At 39.2% G+C, this 26,444-nt stretch overlaps 1 protein-coding gene across 9 annotated transcripts in view; it reads left to right on the top strand.

The window, feature by feature from the left end:
• LOC131688459 (neurabin-1) overlaps nt 1-26,444 on the top strand; it is a 277,301-nt gene that overhangs the window by 217,190 nt on the left and 33,667 nt on the right. For 8 of the 9 annotated variants that reach the window (XM_058972729.1, XM_058972734.1, XM_058972733.1 and 5 more), the window contains 5 exons: nt 6,128-7,130; nt 19,458-19,478; nt 19,565-20,496; nt 20,685-20,782; nt 20,848-21,231. In XM_058972729.1, coding sequence (XP_058828712.1) covers nt 6,128-7,130; nt 19,458-19,478; nt 19,565-20,496; nt 20,685-20,782; nt 20,848-21,231 — 2,438 coding nt within the window. The remainder of the gene's footprint in view (nt 1-6,127; nt 7,131-19,457; nt 19,479-19,564; nt 20,497-20,684; nt 20,783-20,847; nt 21,232-26,444) is intronic. The other variant, XM_058972732.1, reaches the window with a different exon arrangement.

The raw sequence follows: 26,444 nt of genomic DNA, 5'->3' as shown, positions 1-26,444 counted from the left end.
GTTATCGCTTGAATATAGTTAGACTGGCCGCCCAAAACGTGTGTACCCGTTTACCCCAATTCCTCCCATAACTCAAGTATAAAGTTAAATCTGGCTCTACATTTCAGAAAGAGGCTGAATGCGGTTGATCAAAAGTAGTATTTCTTATGCCAAAAAATTCTAGGGAATCAACTGTTGTTACGGCATTTAATTAGCAAGGGACTGGAAGGTGAAGTATATTTTTCAATATTAAGAGCCATAGTACTCAAGGGAGAGCAAGGAGTTGAAGGGAGAAAGTTTAGAAAAGCGTGGAAGGGTCATATGAGCAAGCTTAGAGTTTACCGGCGACTTAACCCTTTTGTCTGCTACCGTAGGAGTCAGGATCTTTTGACATTAGAAATACGAATCACCTGAGTCTACGGCATGTCTGGATAAGCGTAAAGTAACTTGTTACTTCATGCTGTCGGAACCGACAAAAAGTTAAGTCACGGTAAACTTCCACATTAAGCATTTGCGACGTTGAAACTCATTGAATGAGCTAGTTTTTTTTTTGTTTTTGGTCCCTCACCAATTGCCTGCCTGGGTGTTTTATTTTATCGACTATTGTGACTGTATCAGCGTCTATGTTTTACATAGGAATTGCTACGTTTCATCAGCCGTATTCAGTCTCTTTCCGAGAAGTACAGCCAGGTTTAACCTCACACTTGTGTTATGGGGACAATTTGGGGTAAAACGGATAAACCTGTTTTGTCCGGTCATTCGAGTTATCTTCAATTGATTTTCTGGATTATTTGGCATAAAAAATTACTTTTGATCAACCGCTTTCTGCTTCTTTCTGAAATATTGAGTAGGGTGTATCATCACACTTGTGTTATGTGAATAATTGGGGTAAAACGGATACAAACATTTCGTGCGGTCATTCCAACTATCTTCAACCGATTTCCCGGATTTTTCTACATAAGAATTACTATTTTTCATCAGCCACCTTCAGCCTCTTTTCGAGAAGCACAGCCAGTTTTAACGTTCCACTTGAGATATGGGAAGATTCGGTGTAAAACGGGTACACATGTTTTGTGCTGCCATTCTAACTATCTAGAAATACTACGTTAAATCAACCGCACTCAGCCTCTTTTTGAAATGTAGAGCCAGGTTTAACTTTATACTTGAGTTATGGGAGGAACTGGGGTAAAACGAGTACATACATTTCGGGCTACCAGTCTAACTATATTCAAACGATAACCTGGATTTTTAAACATAAGAATCATCACTTTTGATCAGCCGCACATAGCCTTTTACGGAAATATAAAGCAAAGTTTAGCTTCAAACTTTAGTTTTGCGGAGAATTGAGGTAAAACGGGTGTATACGTTTCGTGAGATTATTCTAATTATCTTCAATCGAATCTCTGGACTTTTTTACATAAGAAATACTAATTTTCTTCTTTCTTCCGAGTTATATATTCAGTTTTGAAAATAAACTCACACGAAAGGTGGGAATTGGGGCAAAACGGGCATGATAGCGTACCGTGTGGTCGTTGTAAATACTAGCAATCAATTTTTTAGACCTTTTTACATAAGAAAAACCTTTCCTGGTAAACAACATCCAGCCTTTTTAAAGAAAGTCGCGTTTTGGGTCCATTTTTTCCCACTGTGATAGAGATGGTCGGGTTTCAATTTTTTCGAACCCGAACCCGACCCGAACCCGAGAGCATGAAAATTTAAAAACCCGTACCCGACCCGAGCCCGAAATTATAAAATTTGAAAAACCCGAACCCGACCCGAGTCCGAACATTTTAAAACTTAAAAACCCGAACCCGACCCGTACCCGAGAATGAAAATTTTGTAAAACCCGAACCCGACCCGACCCGAGAATTTTAAAATTTGAATACCTGAACCCGACCCGAACCCACAAATATAAAATTTGAATGAATCCAACTTGCTAATACGGAGAATCAACCACAGATTTCGAAGATTTTTAATTCCAGGCACCCGAGCTGGACCCTAGGCTCATCTAAGAATAGTAGAATCACTCGAATATGAAGTAGCACCATACACATTGAGTTATATCTTATATCAAATCACTGCCGAGTAGAATCCGCATTTATATTTACTATTATTGAACGTCTAATTTGTAATGTTCTGAGAAACTTATGAATCGTCGATATCTTAACCGGAAATTAAATTAAATCGGCGGCTAACTCATGGGGAAACAGAAAGCTTAATGGTCTCAGTTTCCAACAACCTTACCCGTCGTGCTTAACCAAAATTTCTGATTTTTTATCAGAAGCCATTCCTGCAAGGCAGTTTCATATAATTTGTTACATGTATTAAACTAAGCTATGGCAATTCGTATTCGACAGTTTACATGACATCACCAACGTTACTGGTTGAAACGATCAAACCTGTATCGAAGGGTATCAATCAAGATTTTCTGACGTGTTCTTGATGTCCCATCATTAGCGTTAGGGCGATCTATGATTGGGTGTCTAAGTTATTTTATGCTTCAGATCACACGGTAAGCGCGCCAATAGAGATGCTTCGACATCTCCAATGGAGCTCTCGGAACTACTCCAAACTTTTAAAAATCCGTTAATGGCTTCAACAGAACACACAAAATTTTTGCAATAAATTCCTTAAGTTCGTGGAAATTCATGTATTTTCATAAAGGAATTTGGCTCATGCAACATCTCAGCCCGGGAACAATCTGACTGAAAGTGCTTGTTTCATATATGATCCACTGATTTGATAGTGGTCCTTTTATACCATCACCATATGAGTGTCATGAACAACGAAACCTGGCGGAAGTGAAGCTAGGTTTAGGTCTGATGGAACAAAGACAGTCTAGAAAATAAATTTGGCCTAAACTATCTGCTTTTAAACAAATAATGCGCTTTTTTTAAATTTGAGCCGCCATAATGACACCAAAGTACCACCAAATTTGTGAGTTCAAATCCTTATTTTTCCGTTACAGTTTATTTTAATTGCAAGCAATCTTTATCATAAACTAATTTGATTATTAAACTTCCGTTAAAGCAGGTACAACCTATTTGTTTCATTTGACCAACTTAACAGTGCTCGCTTAAAGTTTGTTTGGGGTACAAATGTACCCCACAAACCCGTTTGCGTTAGTGTTTTCTCATGTGTACATAATTCAAAATAATTGTTATATCTTTTTTTAAAAGCATTAAGCGAGAAACTTGTGTAAAATTGTATAAGTTCCAAATCTGCCTATCTGTTAGTTGATATAACAAAGCACTATAGCAAAGTAACTAGAAAATGCGTTTGGATCGCTATCGTAATTTTTGCTTTTGCGGATGAAAGAGTCAAAACACGTTCGTGAATATGATTTGTATATAGTATGCAACACGCATCATTCGTTATCTTCTGCCGCCCAGACTCTGGAACATACTTACTTTATATACACGTACAATGCACCGGCTCTACCTGTTCCTTCGACGCCTTCCTGTTTGATCTCCGTTACTGCATATTGCTGTGTTTTTGACGTTTGTATTGGCATTTGGTTTTCAAAAAAGCATCAGTATAAATATACACATATTTGACCGGTTTTTGAAAAAAAATGTTCAAAATGAAATTTAATAAGCTTTACAACGACGCATAAATCGTCAAAATCGATTTGAAACTACCGGAGTTATAGCAATATGAAGAAAAAAGGGAATTTTGACGTATTTTAAAGACTTTCTCTATACAAAATGGAATATTACATAATTAAATAGTCAAAACTCGAATATTTTTAAACAGGTTACTTTACGAATGATTATAGAATAAAACTATCCAATTTACTTGTAAATTTAATAAAAATTAGACATATTAGAGCGTTGTTAGTTTTGGGGTACGAATGTACCCCACAAAACCGTTTACGTAGAAGAAAGTCGCCGCGGCCTAAGTATCGGTTTTAAAGGAGCTGTCGAAATTTATATTCCATTATAGAAAGTTGAACCGATATTTTCCGATAAATTCCTGTTGACTTGGTTTGTTACTAATTATCATGAAAAATAAATCGCAAAGAGATTTTAGATGTGAAACACGTATGTTGAATGCTCTCTCATGAATGTTCGTTTACAGAATTAAATAGTTCAGACAGCTTTCAAATCTGAAGAGACGGAATTTTATGCAAGAATGAAAAAATACAATATTTGAGCACCAGAAAATACGACGAATTCTAGCGATTCAGAGTTATATGTGTCATCCATTCATATCACGAAGTATAATTCACTACTACAAAAAAGACTGCGTTTTGTGTATAGACGCAAACAGTGTCGTGAAATGGTTGGGTTGTTTTGTTCAAAACTCGACCCCGATAATTTGTAATTTGAAAACCCCGAACCCGACCCGAACCCGAAAGTTCAAAATTTCAAAAATCCGGATCCGACCCGAACCCGAGAATTTTAAATTTGAAAACCCGGGACCCGACTCGAACCCGAGAAGCTTCTATTTACAGAACCCGAAACTCGTCGGGTTCGGGTCGGGTCCGGGTTTCGGGTCCAAAAACCCGAACCCGACCATCTCTACGTGAATGGGCCCTCTCTCACGCACCAACCCAGAAGAAAAATTAAAAAAAAATATCGTTCAATATTGGTAAAAGCAAACAATGATTAAGAATCTCCGATAGAAGATGGATGGAAACTGAGTTTAATACCTCTTTGAAGTCTAAGAATGCTGACGCATTTTTTATATTTTGCGTGCCCGAGTTTGGTTTCTGATAAAAACAATCGTTCGTTCCCTTTTTTCTCTTAAAACCAAACTGGGTATCTGATAACAAATCGTTCCTGATGGGCGGGACGTCATAGAATTATTTTTGCCAACGCCAATCGGCCAATATGAGTTGTGATAGGAGGCTAGTTTTTCCTGTGTTGGAATAGCGACTACTCTCACTTGTCTCTGGTCATGCGGGACAATTATCTGTACGTTGCGATTCCCCATTTTTATAGACGTTTTACAAAGATATTTCTCTTGACAAGTTATAAACGAAACGGCTCCAATAGCTACATAACTACATTATCAAATTTGCTTTGTAAAATTGTGAACCTTGCAACATTCTCTTCCCCTCGACGTTCAAATTCAAAAAAAATGTTTTTTGATTATAGATTGAATTATAACCTTAGGGTCATTTGCCTCTTTTCGGGTTAGAAAAATTTCTTTTTGATAAATTTCTAACTCTATGTGCGGGATTGGGAATCGAACCCAGCTGCGTACAAGGTAATCGATTTACCAATTACGCTATGCTTGTTTTTTATTTGTTTATGTACACTTTTTATGCCATTCAGGGTTGAGAAAACCTCTATAACTTGTCACACCAGGTATTTGTTTCGATGCGATGAATCCAAAGTCTTGAATAGGAGGCAGTTCTTTTGTTGAAACGAAAGTTCTGGAAATAATGTATTTTTTCCAATCCATAGTTTGTGCCAAGGCGTCAAGAGCATTGATTGAAGTCTTTTTTGCTGGTTATTAAGATAGCCTATGGAATATATAGTTGCTATATTCATAGTTAGGCGGACACAATAGCAGGAAAACTGGCAGCTCTTATTTCAGAAAGAAAATACTGGCTTCCCTTGCAAATGTTCAAGCTCTAGCTTAATAGTCTCATTGTTGACGTCGTGAGTAAGAACTTTCCATGTACGAATAATAAAAATTCAAAAATATGATATGGTTTCATACTTTTGAGAATATCTCTTGGTGTTACAGAAAAATAATGTTTATTTTCGTTTGTCTACGCTCAATAACACAAGAAAACAGTAAAATAATTATCACTATAATCACAATACCTTTTCCATATACATCCAAAGAGAGCATGTTATGTGACGTCATGCTCGATTGGCTTCGGCTTTTAACATGTTCAATTGGCTCCGCTGAGTGTCTCCGCCTAACTATGAATATAGTAACTATAATGGAATACGATCGCTTCAACAAACAATTTTATATGAGCCATGTACTAGTTATAACGAATTAAAACGTTTAATTCATCGTTCAATAACCGGTATCCAAAAATTATTAGTGCTGTTGGACAATATCAACAGAACAATATCATACTGCATTGTGAAAGTGCCCGAGTTCGGGGCTTCCAACCAAATGATTTATGAAACTATTAAATATAATCCACTCATTGTCACTTTTTCCTTCCTTTTTGTTGCAGGAAAATCCTCCCGTTCCGAAGACAACGACGACCAGCATGTCACCCGGCGGAAAAAAGTGTCCAGCATTTGCTTCCAGGTTCCGGCGGCCGGTCTCGGTGCCCGTCCGCCCAGTATCATCAGCAGCAGCACCACCACGGACGAGGGTGGATTCAACGAGCCGTCGCCGGAGATCAAGGCCAAACTGAAGCCGGCCTATGACTTTGATATCATTGCACCGGCTCTGCCGGCTTCGCCACCCCGGCGATCGGTTGCCGCTACCAATGGGGGTGGCAGTGCCACAGCGCAGCTGAAAGACGATCTGGCGGAACCGCTGATGGTAGATGAGGAAGGACAGCTCAACTATGTCGATCTCGGTTATCGATTACGTCCGGATGGAACGGAGTGTGACGAGATCTATGGCGAGATGGATGACTATCGAAGTGCCAATAGCAGCAGTATTATCTCAAATAATCAACCAGCGTTAGACTTATGCCACGGTACAAGCGTAGAAAGTAGGAATGCTATTAACAATATTCGATCTCATTACAATACTAATAACAACAACAACAATAATAATAATAATCGAGACCCGGTCAGCAGTAGCAACGATGTGCCAACAGCGGACGTAGATCAGGTGTTGTACGCATCGATCGTGCCGACCGCGTCGGTAGATTCCTCCTCGACAATCACCAGCAGCGAGCTGGCCTTTATGGACCTAGAAAAGGACGAGGCTAAGATATTAGACTACGATGAGCTCAGCGAGGGAGAGAAAGGCTATCACAGCCCGCAGACGATTCTGGATCCGACGAGGGCAACTTTGTCGGAGTACGAGGATGATTATAGTAACAAGACGCTGCCGGATCCGCCCTCGCTGGCATCGATGCGACCACCCCCGATTCCGGAGGGTCCTCCGCTGGACCTGCAGGATGTGCAGTATGCGGATGCAAGTGACAACGAACCCGACAGTCTGGTTCTGCCCGACGAGATGACAGCGGACGAGGCGGAACGGTTGCTGAGTTCAAGGTATGTGATCGTAGGAATGTTAACGCTTAGTGCTTGGCTCGCCAAAAATGCGACGTGCGTGCTTTTTTTAGAGTTTAGAGTGGACGGGTTCAGGTCAATGTGGCTTTGTTAGGTGCGGTAATCACATAGAAACAGAGAAAGTGAGAGATTTTCGTTGAATCAGTTTCGATTAATATTCTGATAACATGAATGTTTGAAATGGACACATGTCGTGTTTAAAAATGTTTCTTTAAAACCGAAAAACGATTCATCAATGAATGAATTACTAGTAAACGAAAATAACAATATGGTTTGATTTATCGTATTTTTCTAATTTGCCAAGCAAACTTTTTGCTTTAATGTCCAGATCGCACACGTTCATCACCTGCTAAAAATACATTGATTCCTCCCATTTTTAGTGTGAACTGTGAACCATCAGCAGGGGAGCTGTGCGACTGATTTGTGTGTATATTTTGTCTTGCGTTTGCGTTTCGCAATATGCATACGATAATTACTTACACTTGTTAGTGGAGGAGATGCCTGGCACCGACTTATGTAAATATGTACCATAGTAGTACAGTCGCGGTTCGGTCGGTTGCTGCTAATATTATCCAGATTTCAGAAGCAATTTTTGCATTGGATAGCGACGAGAAGCGTGTGAAGCATCAGCTGTTGACGGGTAGAGTCGTTTCCGCTGGTAATACTTTCCATTTTCGAATTCAAACTGAAAAAAGCTATCTCTGTACAGGTTTTGAAACAAGCCGAAAGTTTCATTGATGATTTATTTAATAACTAAAAACTTTTCAAAACAACCTTAATTTACACATAGTCCAGATTCACTTCTCCACATGCTAAGCTGCTTCCTCTTTGATTTTCAATAGGGCACCCCGCAATACGCATAATGGTCCCATATTTATAGAGAAACCCTTAGAACAAGGGATACATAACATGAAAAACGGCAGTTGTTGAAATAACCTTGTTAATTTTTCCGGCTTCTCGATTATTTATCGTGAAATAAGTAATAGGAAGGTTACAAACTTTATGCCCTTGCCATTGCTACCGTAATGTAGTATTACGGGATCTGTTTGTTATAGTCAATTATACCCCTCAATTGTAAGTTGCGCAAGTCTCAAAAAAAAAACAAACGAAAAAGTTGCTAACTGGAGCACGAATATACTGCCAGGAAAAACATCACATCGCCCTGCGAGAAACTTCATAAATCACGTTCACGAAACAGTTCAGTGGGTGAGGTAACTTATACACAGGGTTTTGTCTGCGAACAAAACTACACCCAACAGGCATGAGGTGCTTGGAGCTTGGCTGCAGCATTAAATTTTCCCAGCTTCGGCACATTTCTGTTTTATGGTTATTGTCGATTGCGACACATTTTGTTTCCTTTCTTCTCAATGGAAGGCTATGTCCAGCACTTGCAAACTTGAATTTTCATCCAAGGGCCAAGGGAGGTAGTTTTTGACTTTTCGTAGGTAGAATTCAAATGCACAAGCATAAGTCAATATTTGAAGCATGTAGGAAGTCAAAGTTATCGCACAGTACATTTGTAGAGACACATACATGTTATGGTAGGACAGCTTTCATTGATGGCGCGATCAGGTGAACATATATGTTACACTGCTCAGACTAAGATTTTAGAATTCTATTTTGCCTCGTGATGAAAATGAGCAATTTTATTACTGCCGAAAATTTACATATAAGATTATATGAATTTTCATCATCGAATTCACAAAGGACACACGCATAATACTCAGCACGCATAATATGGACCATGTGACAGATGAGTTTGCTATGGTCAGTTACTACACCGCCTAGTATGATACGGTTGTACTTGGAAAAAGCTACACATTCGTTGACGGCATTTTCGAAATCGTAAAAAATTGCTTTGCAAATATGTTCGAAACCAACCAAAGAGCGAATCTTTGCTTTATGCAACTAATTTTGGAGGTCAATTGCAACACTTGCTCAACAGATCATGCGTTTAGAACGAAGAGTGAGTCGATAATAACACACTTTAGATTAATTGGTAAATCAGCAAATATTATCGAAACGAAACATAGGGGTACCATTTCAGGCGAATGAGATCCCAGGACAGTCGAAAGAAGACCCTCTGCGCCGTTACATACATGAACGTATCTCGCAAAACACTCCCCATGTTTTCGGTTATCATAAAAAATGTCTAGGATCTGGTAGGCAATGCTCTACCAGAATGTCTTTCCTAAGAATTTCTTCGTATTTACACACACGCGGTTTTTGCAACACCACCATCTGCGAAGGTTTCAAGGTGTAGTTGAAGAAATTCGCAATTCTCAACTCAGCAGATGAGTCGAAATATTTTAAGATCGTATGCGAATGCGAGGAGTCTGCACCACTAAATACACGTCATTGAAGTAGAGCAGAAACATCAACGTTCTCAAGTAGCTTCCCAGGAGCTATTCCTGACGTTGAAGTCAATGTGCCTCAGCCGTCACCTCTAGATCTACGAGCTAGGATCCAAACAACCGTCAAAAATATCGTTGATTCCGAACTTCTTGATTTGGGCAATTGTTATAAGGGGCCATCCATAAGCAGCATTATATGGGGGAGGGGAAAGTTTTGTATTTTATGATGATGTGTGGCGACAGGGGGTAGGGGGTCATGTCATGCTGTGTAGCTTTTTAAAGGGAGATAGGGGTTGACCTGATGTCACGACAACCTTACCCGTTTCATCTAACATCGTTTTTTTTATTTTTTTACGGTGACAAGGGAGGAGGGTTTCCGTCAAGCTACGCAATTACCAGGTGGGGGGGGGGGGGTATTTAGAGGTTTGTGACGAAATGCTACGATGGGGGAGGGGGTGTTGAAAATCACTCAAAAAATGCTACGTCATTTATGGATGATCCCTAACGTAGTTCACCCTATCAAAAGCGGCAAATAGGTCGATGTAAATAATTTCACCTTGAGCGCTACGTTCCATATTCTCTGTAGTGTATCATGTAAGACACGACAGGTTAGTATCTGTTCAACGTCAGGACATGTAGCCATGTTGATCGTCGATTAGGTACTGCTTGCAGTATCATGTTTGTGAATTTCCATCAAGCTGGAAAATATCTGGCATGAGATGCACAAAAGATGTGAATAAGTGGAGACGCCAAAATGTCGATGTGCTTTTTCACGAACATAGTGGTCCTATTTTCCCAGAACATGTCCTGGTTTTTAACTGACTGTCGTGGTGTCCTGGGATGTCGAGGAAAACGCTTTATTTGTCCTGGTTTTTCTCGTCTAATCTTAAAATATTCTTTTTTCATCGAGTCTTCGTTTTATTCACTCTGCTACGACCAACCGGAACGATAATTACAAAGTGATCTCGGTGCAGACAATGGAAGTTCGAACAAGGCTTCGTAAAGGAAGTGTGAACCAGTTAGTAAAAAAGCATTTTCCTTACCTCATACAACATAATGGCTTTCAGATTAACCAAATGCAAATCAAATGGATTACATGTTCTCTTTTAGAAGTAAGGTTTATATAATGAAATACTGAAAAATCAATTGTCCGTGTTTGGCCTAAAATCGTGGCAGATTGCCTTTTTCGATTCGTTTTTTGGCCGCATACTTTGCCAGATTTGTTGAGCTTAGCCAAATTTTTCCAGATATTCTAAATTTTACGTTTCGCTCCACGACAAAACAAAATGAAAAGTTGGATTTTTCGTGTTCCATTCGTCAGTAACTGACACCAACTTGCTACCAGTTAAACGATGTATGAAACCAACACCAAATTAGCGTAAGTTAGACACTAAATCCAAACAGTTCACACACCGTGTGTCTCTATGGTATCTAAAACGAAACTTTTGAGAAAAGGTATATTTTGTACTTGACATTTGTATTAAATCTGGAGTGAATCAGCTATCAGTTTAGCATAGAAATAGAATGACGAAAATTGCACCATTTCAAGCTTGTCTTGGCTTGGCAGGCCTATGCGGGGTAAATATCAAAAATTTCTCACTAGGGTGAAAATTTGTGGTGAATCCAGTCTTTTTCACCTAGGCCTGGTAAGCCAAGATAAGTTACGGCTTCATTGTGTTTTATTGGCATAAACAGAACTTCTGCTCGGACGGGACATCACGTTTGACCAGTCGTTCGATTGAAACACAAGTGTGTTCTAGTTTTAGGCATTTATCGTCAAGCCGGCGCTAATCTATTCCAACAATAAATTAGTGTCGGTTTCAGATGAGACGAAGTCGAAACGCACCCATAACTTTATTTACAAACTTAGTCTCAAATCAAAGGTATAATCTTCCCATCGGTCGCAATTGATTTTTTTTATTGATCCGATTTCCGGTTCCGGAGTTACGGGTTGAAGAGTACGATCACACAGCAAATTCCCATAAAAACTGGTACCACCATGATGTCCAATTGATGCAATACATATTAAAATGTGTGCAACATGACTTGGATTTGCGTAGGGTAAACAGGTGTAATACGCCCCCCTTAAGCAAAAATAGCTATATTTCAACATTTGTCACTATGATATTCACACCAATTGCTCTGATTTATTATTATATTAGTTAGAAATTAGCACCCGTTTCATGTTTTATTAAAAACATTCTGATATGTACAAGTATTATTAAACATTTTTCAAAGATGCCTAAATTCTAGTTTTTTCTTTCACCCAGGGCAAAATGCTCTCGGTTACAGTGTAATATGCCCCACAACAAGAGGATGGTATGCCCCACAGCAATCGGTGGGGCGTTTTAGTAGGTGATGAGTGTTTTGCAACATATTAAAAATACCAAACAAACTTAGTACGCTGATTTCATGAAACGATACTGTTATCAGTGATTTTTACTTTTTAGATAATTCAGCAATCTTCGGAATTGAAGAGGGGCATTTTGCCCCGGTGGGGCGTATTATACCCTTTTATCCTATCTAGATCAATAATGATGCATCGAAGTTGCTTTCACCACATTGCCCACCTATGACGGTTCTTTATTCCCCGGGGGTACTTGCCTAGTCCCTAAGGTAATATCATACCTATTTCTAAGCGAATTCTTTACCGATTTATACAAACTTGGTCTCAAATGAAAGATACAGCGTTCCCATTGATTGCTATTGAATTTAGAATTGATCTGATTTCCGGTTCCTGAATTACAGGGTGATGAGTACGAACACGCAGAAAATCTCGTTGTCAACGTACACGGCGATGAATGTAAAAAGATGAAAATTTTTCACCTACAACATTTTCATTGAGCCTTTTGGATGGGAACTACATTTTGGTGTTTTTTCGATATTTTCTAAACAAACCTAGTAATATTATTTGTGCATTGTGATTCAGTGGTGATACAGAATATAACCCAACAGATAACTCATTTTCGTCAAAAGTCCATATGGGGCTCTTATGCTTTTAAGGGGCAGTGTAGCTCTAGGTCATTAACAGTCATTCAAAGGCGCTTTGGCCACATTGGCCACCATCGATGGTTCCGGACGCCTCGGTGGAAGCATCCAAATTCAGAATAACAGTTACATCAATTTCTCAGTGATGCCTGTACCGATTTGACCAAATTAAGTCTCAAATGAACGATGTTGCATCCCCAAAAACTGTTATTAAATTTATTTCTATCCGACTTCCGGTTTCGGAGTTACTACTTGTGGAGTGTAGTCACAGTGAAAACTCCTATTCAAACCGATACCGCGATGTATGCAAAAAGTAATTTTTTGCTAAAATAGGAGCCAAACATCTTGTATTTGCAGTTCTAGGTTACTAACAGCCCATCGAAATCGAAGTGCCCGGAAAAATAACCATTTTTCAAAATTAAAAAAACGCACATCAGTTTCTCGGAGATGGTTGGGCCGATCTTCAAAGGCTTAGTCTCAAACTAAAGGTATATTTTTTCTATGGGCTGCAAGGAATTAATCTACTGAACTAACCTGAATTTTATCTACTAAAGGACTGTTCACTAATCGAAAGGAAATCCCGTAGTATTGATTACTGTTATCTTCTAATTTATGTAAGTTTTGTTAAATGTAATATTGATTATGCCAAAAAAATAACTAGAAACAATAAATATGAGTGAGCTCATTAATTTTAGCATCACACTTGCTTCACGACAAATCAAAGAGAACACATCACACTTGCATCTCCTGTGTCGAAAAGCCTTTCTTTTAGATTTCCTTGTTTTTAAATTACTGCAATTTATCCGTTTCCTGAGAATCTTTTGCAATTTTTTTTGTTATCAGCTGTGTGCATGACCTACTGTCTACTTCCTTCTGGCAGTTGGATTTGCTGTGATGCACACTTTCTAAATAATTTCAAACATATTAACACTAATCTGCTCAGTAATTGGTTCGTTTTTAATTAGCTCTTAAAGCTTATTAGTTTTTGAGTTTTTTTACAATCATCATCAACATTGGAAGAGATGCATGACTTCTCGAAAAAAGCGGTAATGCTTTTTGATTACAGGTTTGTTTTGCCAAAATTTGGGAAACAATTTTAATTGAAGTTGTTGCACCTAACGTTAAACGTTGTGCAGGTAACGAAGACGTAAGGTGATTTCGAAAATGCCATTTTATTCAAACCAAATTGAGAGGATCAGAGCGCAATTCCGAAAGCACTCGTTCTGAATGCATAGAAAAGATAGAAGAGATGCTCTTGTAGCGACTTATATTAGCTGATTGTTTTTTCCCCCTCCGTGATTTTAGATCATCTCTCTCATTATATTCCAAACCAAAAAAACATACCAAGTGACTGCCGTATACTGAAAACATGAAATCAAAAATATTGGACTTATAGATTCAACCAGTCACAACATTTTAGTCGCAACAGTGTTAATACGAAGCGAATTCCTGGCATGAAAATGAAATTAAGTGCCAATTAAAATGATATTAATGCGTTAAAATGACACGAAAACCAAAACTGTCGTTTCTACTATAGCGTTTTCACTAAATTGAAATATTTGTTTGCGTAGTACGCTTGAATGTGATGTCTACTACTACGAGTACAGAGTGCACAAATCTAATACAGAAATTCAAATTGAGTACAATTCAAAAACATACCATTTAAAAATCATTTAAATATAAAATAGTCTAAACGTCTAACCTCCATTTTCACCTTCAGAAAATTTTCCTCATCATGAACACTCGGTCTTATGTGGGTCATCAATAATTATTGATAATATTATAATCACAGTATTTGGTAACGGAGCACCACTTCTTCCTTCTGCGATTCACTCATCTCGACAGATTACTATACACTGATAATATAAATTCGTAAATATAATGAAATCGATCGTGCAATGCACGAATTCATTCGTCGATTTCTGCAACGAAGTATTTTCGTGCATTGTAAATAGTACGTTTCGTTCATTTCATGAACAAGAATAGCCGCTTGTTGAACGAAAGCTTTCGTAAATTTTACACATTTAATGTACACTGCACGAATGTTAACATTGATAAGGACATTATTTTTCGTGAATGAAACGAAATGTTTTGTTTATTTTAATAAGCGTTTGTGTATGTTACGAACGCTTTCGTTGGTCGCACGAATTCATTTCGTTTATCTTTATCGTTTGCGTATTTATTAACCTGTTGTTTTCAGTCGATCTTTTGGGATCGATATTTGACAACATCGATTTATTTTTTAATTTAAAAAAAAAATCGATTTGGTCAAATCGATTTTATTGTGGTACGAATAAATGGCCCCTTGATGAACGAAAGTTTTCGTAAATTTCATTTAGTTTACATTGCACGAATCGTTATCGTTGATAACGACATTATTTTTCGTGAATGAAACGAAATGTTCCGTTTATTTTAATAAACGTTTATGTATATTACGAACGATTTCATTGCTCACACGAATTTATTTCGTTCATCTTAGGAAAGTTTTCGTACTTATTAGCATATTATTTTTTCAATCGATAAGTTAAGATCGATGTTTAACAACAACGATTTTTTTAACTAACTAAAAGGATCGATTTGGCGAAATCGATTTTATTTCAACCTGCTCACCTCTATTGGGGACTAGAAAGATTGTGGTGTGAAGTAATGCCCGCTTGATGAACAAAAGCTTTCGTAAATTTTACATATTTAATGTACATTGCACGAATGTTATCGTTGATAACAACATCACTTTTCGTGAATGAAACGAAATGTTTCGTTTATTTTAATAAACGTTTATGTATATTACGAACGATTTCGTTGGTCGCACAAATTCTTTTCGTTCACATTAGAAAAGTTTGCGTATTTATTATCCCCTTTATTTTTTCATTCCATCTTTTGGGATCGATATTTGACAATACCGATTTTTTCTATTGAAGGAACAGATCTGGCAAAATCGATTTTATTGTGGTATGAAGAAAGGGATGCTTGATGAACGAAAGTTTTCGTAAATTTTACTTATTTAGTGTACATTGCACGAATGTCGTCGTTAAAAACGACATTTTTCGTGAATGAAGCGAAATGTTTTGTTTATTTTAATAAACGTTTGTGTATATTACGAACAATCTCATTGGTCGCACGAATTCATTTCGCTCATCTAAGAGAATTTTTCGTATTTAATAGCGAAAGAGGTTCAGGAAATCTTCCTGAAACCGGCGGACACGGCTACTAAATAGTCAGACCGAGACCGTCGTGATGATCAACAATTATCTGACGTATAGCAACAATGACTCCATATTCTACCTCTATTTGACGGACGGCTTGACGAATGGTGCTCGTAAATATAATTAAGACTTTCGTATATAGCAGCGAACAATTCGTTTGCCTAATGAAGCCATTTCGTAATAAGCCAACGAAAGTCGTTTCGTGGTTTACACGAAGAACTCCTAATAAAAAATAAAAGTGCTTCAATAGAACTACGAACGATTCATTATATGTACGAAAAATTCGTATATTTTATGAAAATTTTCTGTACGAAATTAATTCCTAGCGATTTACAAATAGGGGAATTATGGTTAAAACCGACACCTTAAGCTTAACACTTTTTCTAAGTTGCCACAAAACCAATAAAATTATAATTTTAATGCACAATTCTTCTTTAGAAAATTCTTAACAATACTTAATTTTTTCAAAGCTTCGAAAAATTAATTTCATTAAAAATTATTGGTTGTAAAACTTGGAAAACAAAGTGACGTTTTGTAGGCACTGCGGGTAAAACCGACATCCTGTAGGGGTAAGATCGACACCCCCTTTAATTTATTTTCTCTCCACTTTATTAAAATCTTTATCTTTATTAAAAATTAGATATATGCGTGATTAATAAAGTGTGAGTATGTATGATGCAAATATGTGCTTTTTATTGCTTCATCATGTAGTTAGGGGAAGAAAGTTCGAAAGCGTAGTACTATAAATAAGAGTATTTTATGCTATAGGATTATTTATTGATATGAGTATTTCCAAAATAATCCTTGCGCACATCATTGAAACCTCCAGTATCATTTTATTTCGTAAGAGAAGATTTGCAAGCGTTCTACGTTCTGCTAATTGGCTTCATTAAACTTATAAGTGACACACACACACTTCTTAGTAAAACTATCTTTTTCAGATTTGATTTTTCGGACTCTGATTATCAACGATCTATTGGGGTATACATAATATCATTGTCTCATTGTGATAAAGTTCGTCTATGACAAACCAAGAGAACACTAGAAATTCGGTTTGATGAGCTTTTTGCAGAAATAGCAAAAGTTCGATAAATTTTTAAAGAGACTTATAAGAAATAAACACAATAAAAGTATTTCTGTGTATTTCAGCTATTACTATAGTGTGCTAATAGTGTAATTGAAGTGTCGCAAACATCCCCAGCCTTTTGTAATGAATCGCAAGTAAACACAACCATCTTAACAGTGTGTCGGTTTTACCCTAACCAAAGGGTGTCGGTTTTACCCCAACAGCGCACATTTTTTTATAAAAGCAATTAAAAATATTGAATTTCTCAAACTCGTCTTCAATGCACCTAGTTGATCATAGGAAAGGCCGATAATAATGGGTACTGAAAAATGGGGTGATTTGAAAAGCTTTTGTTCGGTTAAAACCTTAAAATGTACCAACGAAATTTTACATCCAAACGAGTATGAACGCTGCTGTCGTATGTTTTGTTTATTTTTATGACATTCGGCGCACTAACGTAAATCCAATTTTTCTTCAAATGCTCTACATAAACGTACTAATAATAATGTATCATTATAAAATGAATAAAAATTTGATTTCTAGGAAAAGTTGTCGGGTGTCGGTTTTTCCCATAATTTCCCTATATTCTATCAGTGAGGGCAAGAAGTATAGTAGCAGTTTCCTTTGTTCTTCAGACAAGGCACACAATATAAAAGTGACTGTATCTGTCGTTTTCTTCGTTGGCTCGAACAGAAGAACACTGAGTTTGGTGATTATTGTTATTGGTTGTTGAAAACAGCAATCTTCTTCAACTTTTTCTCAATAACTTGTTCACATCAAACGAGCTACAAAATTGTTAAAAGTCGCTGATAATCATGTTCCTTAAATTTATTTTTAGTACACTCCGGGGGAGGGGTGGCTTTAGCCTTCTAGCCCTTCCTCTAGCTACGGGCCTGACATCATTCAAAATTCAATTGGAAATTGAAATTTCATATTTCATGAAAGAACTGAAAATTTCTTTTGGCGAGCGTGGGGTTTTTCATCACAGTCCTCAATATGGGTCTACTGGATGGATTATCCAAATAATGTCTTTTTTTCAGTTGATCGATTGATAGCAAGCAGATGATTTTTCACATAGTTGCTTAATGTAATTGATTCATACCATGAGATAATTAAGTAATTAGAATAATCGAATAGTTTAAAAGTGTAGCAGAGTATAGTGTTGTACGTCGTTTAAGAATTGCATTACTGTTAAAGGAACAGCAATACATGATATGTTAAGGAGAGTGGTGTATAGCAAATTGTAACAGATAACATTTGAGTGTCATCGTGGCCGTATTCTGTACGCAACCCTTAAATTTTTCTACCGTATATAGATCTCCCTTGGAATTGTCGGGGTCATGAAACACGAAAAACCTGTTTTGATCAAGATATGTGCTTCCTTCACAGTGCTACAAGTTGCTTAATTTTTACATTCCAATGCTCAAAACAATTCTCCTTTAAAATTTACAGTACTCTAATTGTATGGAAAAGATAGTCGAAGAACGTATAAATTGATAGGTTTTACCTTTTTTAATAATATTGCAAGACAACGAAGATGTTAAAACTTAATTTTTCACCTATGACTGAAACTGCTTTTGGTAGCACTGCTTGAACGGAATCCAATCAATTGAAATAACTTTAGTTCTACTGATAATACTAACCATTGTGCTCAAATAAAAGTCCCAGTTATCAAGCTTACTTGTTTTTGTATAAAAGACTTGCGGAGACCAAAAGTTATATCTGTTTAAAGTTATGGTGCTCTACAGACACCATAAGCGGAAATGGGTTAAACTGAAAGCAAAACCATTTTTCAATTTCGATACAAACGTATCGTAATTGAAAAATGGTTTTGCTATCAACCCGCCACTGTTCATCTCTTTTAGAACTGAAAGTCGGCTATCGTGAGTGAAATTGCAGAACTCTAATCATTCTAATTATCCATAGTTATTCGTAGAACCTAATTTTCGTTTGTCGAATTATTGCAGAACAAAAAATTGGCTACTGTAATATCCAAGCATGGCATGATGATAAATACTTCGCCCTAGAAATAAAATGGTACTAACTTTACCGTAACCACAGTGTATTAATAAATGAATTTCTCTCTGCTGTTGAACGCATTTCTCTGTTTCTATGCGGTGCCGCTTTGCTAGCATCAAACCATTAGCGCCGCTAATTAAGCCGTAATTAAAAGTAATTTGGTGTATTTCGGATGTCGCCAATATTGCCACCCGTTTTAATTAGTTTCTAATAGGTCTGCCAAGCGAAATTGAGTTAGAAACATCAATAAATTTAGACTCAATATTCCTATGCATTTATGTCGCACGTCTACCAAAAATATCATATACATTTATACCGTACTCTCATGCATATTAAATTATTTTATTTTATCATATGAATCGTTTCCGGATCTTCATCTTCTTTGCGACCTTGTTCATCTCCTGTGTTACAACACGCTGTTTTATTTTCACACGTTTTGGAAAATTTGCATGTGCTCTTCCTGCCTCACCTGTGTTACCTGTATCCTATTCTCTATATATCACAACAACACCATCCAAACGTCACGACATGCTTGCCGAATCCTTCTATTTATGCTGTACTGTATAACTGTTCACCCAAAAAACGTACACTCAACCATGCAACGACTACATCTGCTACATTTATTCAAACCCGCTGTTCCTGTTCAATTGTGTCTGCTACTGATCTATCTGTTTTTTAGTATTTTGGAGTACAAAATAAGGTAATTTTACTTTCTGTTTTTATCTCGCATTCCCGAAACTTCCAACTGATAATTGATCATCGTTCCTTATTTTTAATCTCATACAGACAACAACCGCTTCTGTCAGACGAACAGGCCCGCGAAGTGGAACAAATATTGCTCAACAACAAAACCAAAGTCGAAACCGACTCACAACAGCAGCGAACACCACCACCTCCCCTTCCACTAGAACCAGTGGAGCAATCACCCGAGCCATCCCCTCCCGCAGCAGTTGTCAAGCAGGTTTCGACCTCGGACGAGCCCGACTGGCTGCGTGATGTTCTGGAGGCACCGAAAACTGCGACTTCAAGGGAAAAACCACCTCCGCCACCACCACCTCATGCCCCCGCCGCAATCCAAGTCAACGGGAACGCCGGAACCGCACTGGAACCACCGGCACCACCAAGTCGTAACAATTCCACTAGTCAGTTTGAGGAAACGAGCCTCGGAAATAACACGACCGATCTGCTCAATCAAACCATCCTCGATAATTCGTCGACCCTCCAGGATTCCTACGTGTCGGCCGAGTCCTCCATGCCAAGTGTTACCACGTCGGACAGTTTTAATTTGAGCAGACAAGAGGAACAGCAGGCGAACGATGCCGAAGCGGACGTGTCCGGGGATGAAAGTAACAATTCGGGCTTTTTCATACCGGAGTATCCACCAGTAAAAAGCAAGGAGGTATTTGTCAACCAGGATGGGGTTCACTTCTACGAGGACGGTAACTTCTGGATGGAAGTTCCCGGTCTGCTGGATTCGGATCGGGACGAGGAAGAGGAGGACTGTCGGGTCATCAAGAAAAGTACCAAGGTTAAGTTCAGCACAAAACCGATGCAGGTGTTCTCGACCTTTTCGGTTAACGATTACGACCGACGAAACGAGGACGTCGACCCGGTGGCGGCGTCGGCCGAGTACGAACTCGAGAAGCGGGTGGAGAAGATGGACGTTTTTCCGGTGGAACTGATGAAGGGTCCCGAGGGACTGGGGCTGAGTATTATCGGTAAGTTTTTGTTTGGTTTGTATTAATTAAGGTTCAGTGGTACCATAGGGTAGGGTCTGGTTAGGTTTTGCGCGTTTTAACGGTTAAATATATAAATTCGAAAGTAAACCAATATAATAAAGTCCTATAACATGTAAATAACGCAACGATAGCTAGGCAGCATTCTACATTTTGGATTCTCCTCACAGGAATGGGTGTGGGCGCTGATGCCGGTCTGGAAAAACTCGGAATCTTCGTCAAAACCATCACTGACAACGGAGCCGCTGCGCGAGATGGAAGAATACAGGTAAACCACCAATCCCGTACCTCCCTTGATAAGCTGCTAATCAATCCCACCATCCTCATCCATAGGTGAACGATCAAATCATCGAAGTCGATGGCAAAAGTCTAGTCGGTGTTACGCAGGCATATGCCGCCTCGGTACTGCGTAACACATCCGGTCTGGTGCGATTCCAGATAGGGCGCGAGCGTGATCCGGAAAACTCCGAGGTTGCTCAGCTCATTCGCCAAAGCTTGCAAGCCGATCGGGAAAAAGAGGAACGTGTCAAGCGGCAGCTGGAGGATTATCTCCGCCGGAATACGGAAATTTCCGAAGATTCAACTTTACCCGTTTCCGCCAACTCGAGCGTATCGGAGGGCCCGGTCAGCCCGACGGCTGCCCAGGCCGAGTCGCTGTTCGAGACGGAAGCCGCCCGCTCGAGTGATGTGGAGTCACTGCGACGAATTCTGCAAGAGGTAATTTGAATTGAGCCCGATTTTGTTCGATTTCGATTTTCATTCACTCATCTTGACTAATCGATCATCATCATGTACGAACAGTCATCCTATTATTTGTGGACAATTCCTTTTATGTTCTGAAGTTGTTAGCGCCGAAACGTGCTTTTATCAATCTTTGTTTGTAACGGCTCCAATTCGCTTAAATTAAGCAACTATTTTTTGTTTTTAACTATTTTATCAAAACATCACGAAAGATGAACAGATTGTGAATTTTATTAGTTCTTTCCCTACTAACTAAGACATAATTATGCGTCGGTGTGCGTTTTAACCATTTGGGGCTGCAGATTTCGTTCATGTTTGTTCTCGTTTCTTGTTCTACCTAACACGCCTCATTGGAATGCTGGCAGCATAAAGCGGTAAATCATCTAGTCATTCATATACCGATCCTTTGGTGGAACCGCTGTCAAATAAATTGCCCTTTTAAGTGATAAAACATTACCAATTATATTCCCATCCTCAACCTGCCTTATTATTTTGATGCTTTATTTTTATAATTGTTTTGGTTTTTGGTTCTTTCATACACTGCTTTACTAAATATTTGCACTTTTCTACTACTACTACTTTTACCGATAAGAATACGTACAGTTTTTTAATCTAATTCAAAAGTTTTCTACTCTTACCGATAGTCGGTTTTTAGTTTGTATGAAGATATTAGCTCAGTAACATGCCTTTGTTTATAGTAGACATTGTGTCATTTATGCATGTAATATTTACGTGATCAAATAGTTGTCCTGACATGTACAATCCCGAATAAAAACGGAAAACGCGTCAAGTAACTTTACAACGTAATACGGTAAGGTGAACGTTATATTTACACATTCCATCAGTTGTGCTTTTTATCTTTTTTAGTGCTATGTATCCTTGGTTGCTAATTAGTTTCGTTTACGTAATATTGATCCGTAGTACTTAGATCATTTTTCTCGACCATGGTGGCTCAAGTTTTCGTCCTCATCCTCATAATAGGCGATTTCTTATTCCAGTAATTAACATTCTAGTCTATTTTGAAAAACATCACTAGATACAGAAAAGTCAGAATGATCAATCCAACTACATACTATCATCCGGATTCAAGAATCAGAATATATCGGTTCAAAGGGCACGTTCCCCGTAAGCACAGTCGAAAACTCGAAATCGCAATTGCGCTACTGCTGGGCAGTTACAAATCAAATGATATGAGGCTCCGTAGTCGGATTCATTGGCCTGTAGTATATTGTCACTGTGTGGGACTCGCGACTCACGTTCGTGACTGACCACTAAAAATACTCCTTACTTTTTACGCCCTTCTTCTCCACGGAACTACGTCATGGTATTACTTCGTGGGAGGTTCGTTGTGCTTTCTTCGCGCCTATAGCGTAGCTTCACTGGTGCCCGAAAGACCCACTGCTAGCTATTCGACGCGGTCGACACGGTCTAATCCCCGGCGGTGGATATAGCCTACTCACGAGCAACCCGGTAGGGTGTCGAGGTCGGTCCGGCGATTCGGGTGAAGCCTGACGTCCGGTTCACGGGAGCCCCGACGACCCGAATCCGGTGCTACGTCGCGTACTGCTCAACCGGTCCCCTGTGGTGTCTACACCGTTGGAGAGTTCCCCGGTGGCGGAATTTCTCCCGAAATCCGATTTGTGGTTCCACGGCGGTGTTCTAGCCAATGGTGCTAGCTTGTCGGACCCTTCGCCACTACCTCTGCAGATCGGAGAGTATACTCGTTACTACTCAGCGTCTCAGATATGCTCGTCGTGGCACATCTCTTCGACGATATTGCCCACTGTTACACCAGGCACACCCCCACTTCTTCGAACCTAGGGCATTCGACGACTACGTGTTCTGGTGTCTCTTGCACGTTCACACACTCCGGGCGAAGGGGTAACAAAACGTGTCCAAACCGTTGCAGGTACTTCCAGAAGCATCCATGTCCGGACAAAAACTGCGCCAAATAGATGCTCACCTCTTCATTCTTCCTACGTACCCAAACAGACACATTTGGGATGAGTCGGTAGGTCCACCTTTCTTTCTCCGCGTTGTCACACACTTGCTGCCGTTTAATCAACGAGTTCGCTCGGACCAGTCTCCTTGCATTACGTGCATTTTCCGCATGGTAGCATTCCACGTTCTCAGCCAGAGTGATGTAGGTGGGAATCATCCCGGCAATTACGTATCGTCGCTGTTGTGCTATCTTATGACAAACGCCATTTTGGGGTAAACTGAGTTAGATATGCCACATTAGGCCATTGCAAATCTTTTTTAAAAATTATGTCACCCCCCCCCCTTCAAAATCGCTGAAAAAAATCAGGGGGCAAATAATTTTTTTAAAATAACCAAAATTCAAAAAATTGTAACGTTTTATAGAGCAACAATAGCTTCCATGGAGTTTTGCTTTTCGTAACTGAAAACTATTATGGTAGTTTTAGAAATTACCATCCCACGTTAATTTTTATTTTGACCATTCTCGGGTAAATGTGAATTTTTAATGAGATCATCGATCCAGTCCAACATCAAATGAAACGTTTGCTGGTCGCGGAAGGAAGGACCCATCTGTGTATTATCAAACGAAAATCTCATGGAAAGGCTAATACCGACCGACTTCTGAATTGATTCCATTTTAAACGCAACAGTCGATAGAGACATAATCGATCGTTACATTCGAAAATAATTTCGATAAGGAAACAATCTGAATTCAAATCAGACTCCTGGCGATTTATATGTGGTTCAATATACATGAGCTTCACCGAAAAGTTTTTGACAATTAAAACTTTCATATGGGATCGTAGTGTTCATACCGTATTTCCGTAGCCATATGTGCGATTCTTATGAACTTGATCAGATCAAAGTCTGCTACCAAACTTTCCATTTAAGGCTAAGCTTGTGAAAATCGAATAAGTCGTTTTCCAAGAAGCCGAAGAGACATTAATTCTGAAATATTCCAAGAACCAGAAACATGCGAAATTTTCGAGATAGACGCTGGAATCAAAAGAACTTTGTCTGGCCATCAGCGATCAAAAATGCTCTAGCAAAGCTAAATATAGATCTTACAAATAATGGTATCATCGGCACTTACCGCAGGGGGAACCGGCAATCCATTATCGATGTCAATTTTTGTAGCCTTGGAGTAACCGGAAAGATGGACTGAAAAGTGTGCGAGGATATATCCACAGCGACCACCAAGCGATCTGGTACAGCATTGATAACAGGACTATGAACTACACATGAATATGAATATGTGGGAGATATATAAACGAGTGAAGATGGAAAACAGCGATTTTTCACAGGAACGTGTCCGTCGAAGAACTTGAATTTGAGGGTATCCTCTTCAACCTAAATGCGAACGAGTTCACGGCACTACTAACAAGGGCGTGTAATGCGACCATACCAAGGGATGGGAAACCGAGAAACGGTCGCCGGGTGCAATACGACGATTATCGATCTACGTATAAGTTGCCTCCGAGCTTGGAGAAGAAGTCGGAGATCACTTCGGTTTCTCATCTCGCTCAGTTCAGAAGCTAGAAATCGCTCCGCTGCAATAGCAGGGCAAATAATCAAATTTACCCGCGCGACGCTCGGTCTATTTGCAAAGGCAAAAATTGATTCCTTCTGCCTAGTGTGTGAAACGTGAACAAACAATGAGTGACAATGCAAAGCAAAAGTATATCACGATGCGGGCAAACTGTGTTGCTGTTGACTACACGAAATATCCGGTAATACCATCAATTCATGAAGGGGAGCAAATGTTGAAGGTGAACTTGAAGTTCAACGTAGCTTGCGGTACTTTATGCGGTGCAATTCCACCATTTACGTCATGCGGTACTGAATATGTTAAAAAACATTAGTCAAGCAGAATCATTCGCTTCCCAGAACAACATGAAACACGTCATCGAATGTAATGATATTTTATACAGTATCCCAACGTATATAGATGTTGACAGTATTGAAATAAAGATACATGACCTGGCACCACGTACTAGTTCCTTCGCTATCAAACAAATCCTGTCAAAATACGGAGAGGTGAATAGTGTTAAGGAAGATACTTGGAGGAACTTCTTCCCAAGACTCCGCAACGGCGTTCGTGTGGTGAGAATGCGTCCGGCAAAACCTATTCCCTCTTACTTGAATTTCACATGCAAATCACCTCATGGTGTTGAATATTCTCAACGAATACTAGTCACGCACCCAGGACAGATTCCTACCTGTCAATATTGTGATCATCCGCTACACCACGGGAAACCTTGCGCAGAGAATGCTAAAGAAATCCCACCTGATACGACCAAAGCCGGTATACAATCATCGTATGTTAAACCACAACCAGCTGGTAAACCAACTGCTGCGGACCGGGCATTCACAAGCACCAGCTCAACAACGATCGGCCCCAGTACCACTAAACCAACTGCCATTACCAACATCGAAGTAACAACGATTACAGCAAATGTTTCCAAACTAACAACCAACACCACCAATAAGGAATCTAATACCAATGAAGAAAGATTTACAATAGCGACCCGTAAGCACAAACAACAAATAAGAACATCCGACGATGAGCAAGATGAATGCAGTACCGATGATGACATGGACGTAAACGAAAACGCGAGAGAAGACGGACCAAATGACCCCCAAGGTGCGCTCCACGGCTCAGTTGTGCTAACGCATTGAGCCGTGTCAAATATATTTAAAATTAAAACAGAAGTCAGAAAGCTCAAGGGAAGCGAGCTGCAAGAACCGCTCTCAACAAAGCAGTCAAGCTGTACAAGAAAGCCTTGCCACAAAGCCAACGCGAATTTCCTTAGGAGAGACCTACAAAGTTGGCATAACAAAGATAAAAGGCTCAGCTGCACCACCTGAAAGGTGCCCGGAAAAGATGGAGGTCACCATCGAAAGGTTTTCCCCACAACATGAATCTATTTTCGCCGTACAGTGAGGAGGATGATCACAAAGATGAAGATCGATTTACCAACAAACAGCTTATCGAGATGGCGAAAGCCATAAAAGTGAAGTGATACATGAGAGCCCGGATATGTTCAAAACGATCCGATAATTGGAAGCGACAAAAGCTGATGTTGTTTCCGATGCCGGGACAACATGGAGATCTTTCAGCGTAGTCAATATATCCCTTGGTAATGTTAGAGAGAAGGAGTAATCCTGAACAAGCTAACGAAGTACGCGGACCGTGAGAACGGCATCTC

This window comes from Topomyia yanbarensis, chromosome 3 (assembly GCF_030247195.1).
Source record: "Topomyia yanbarensis strain Yona2022 chromosome 3, ASM3024719v1, whole genome shotgun sequence".
NCBI lineage: Eukaryota > Metazoa > Arthropoda > Insecta > Diptera > Culicidae > Topomyia > Topomyia yanbarensis.
This window is presented reverse-complemented; position numbering and strand designations above follow the sequence as displayed.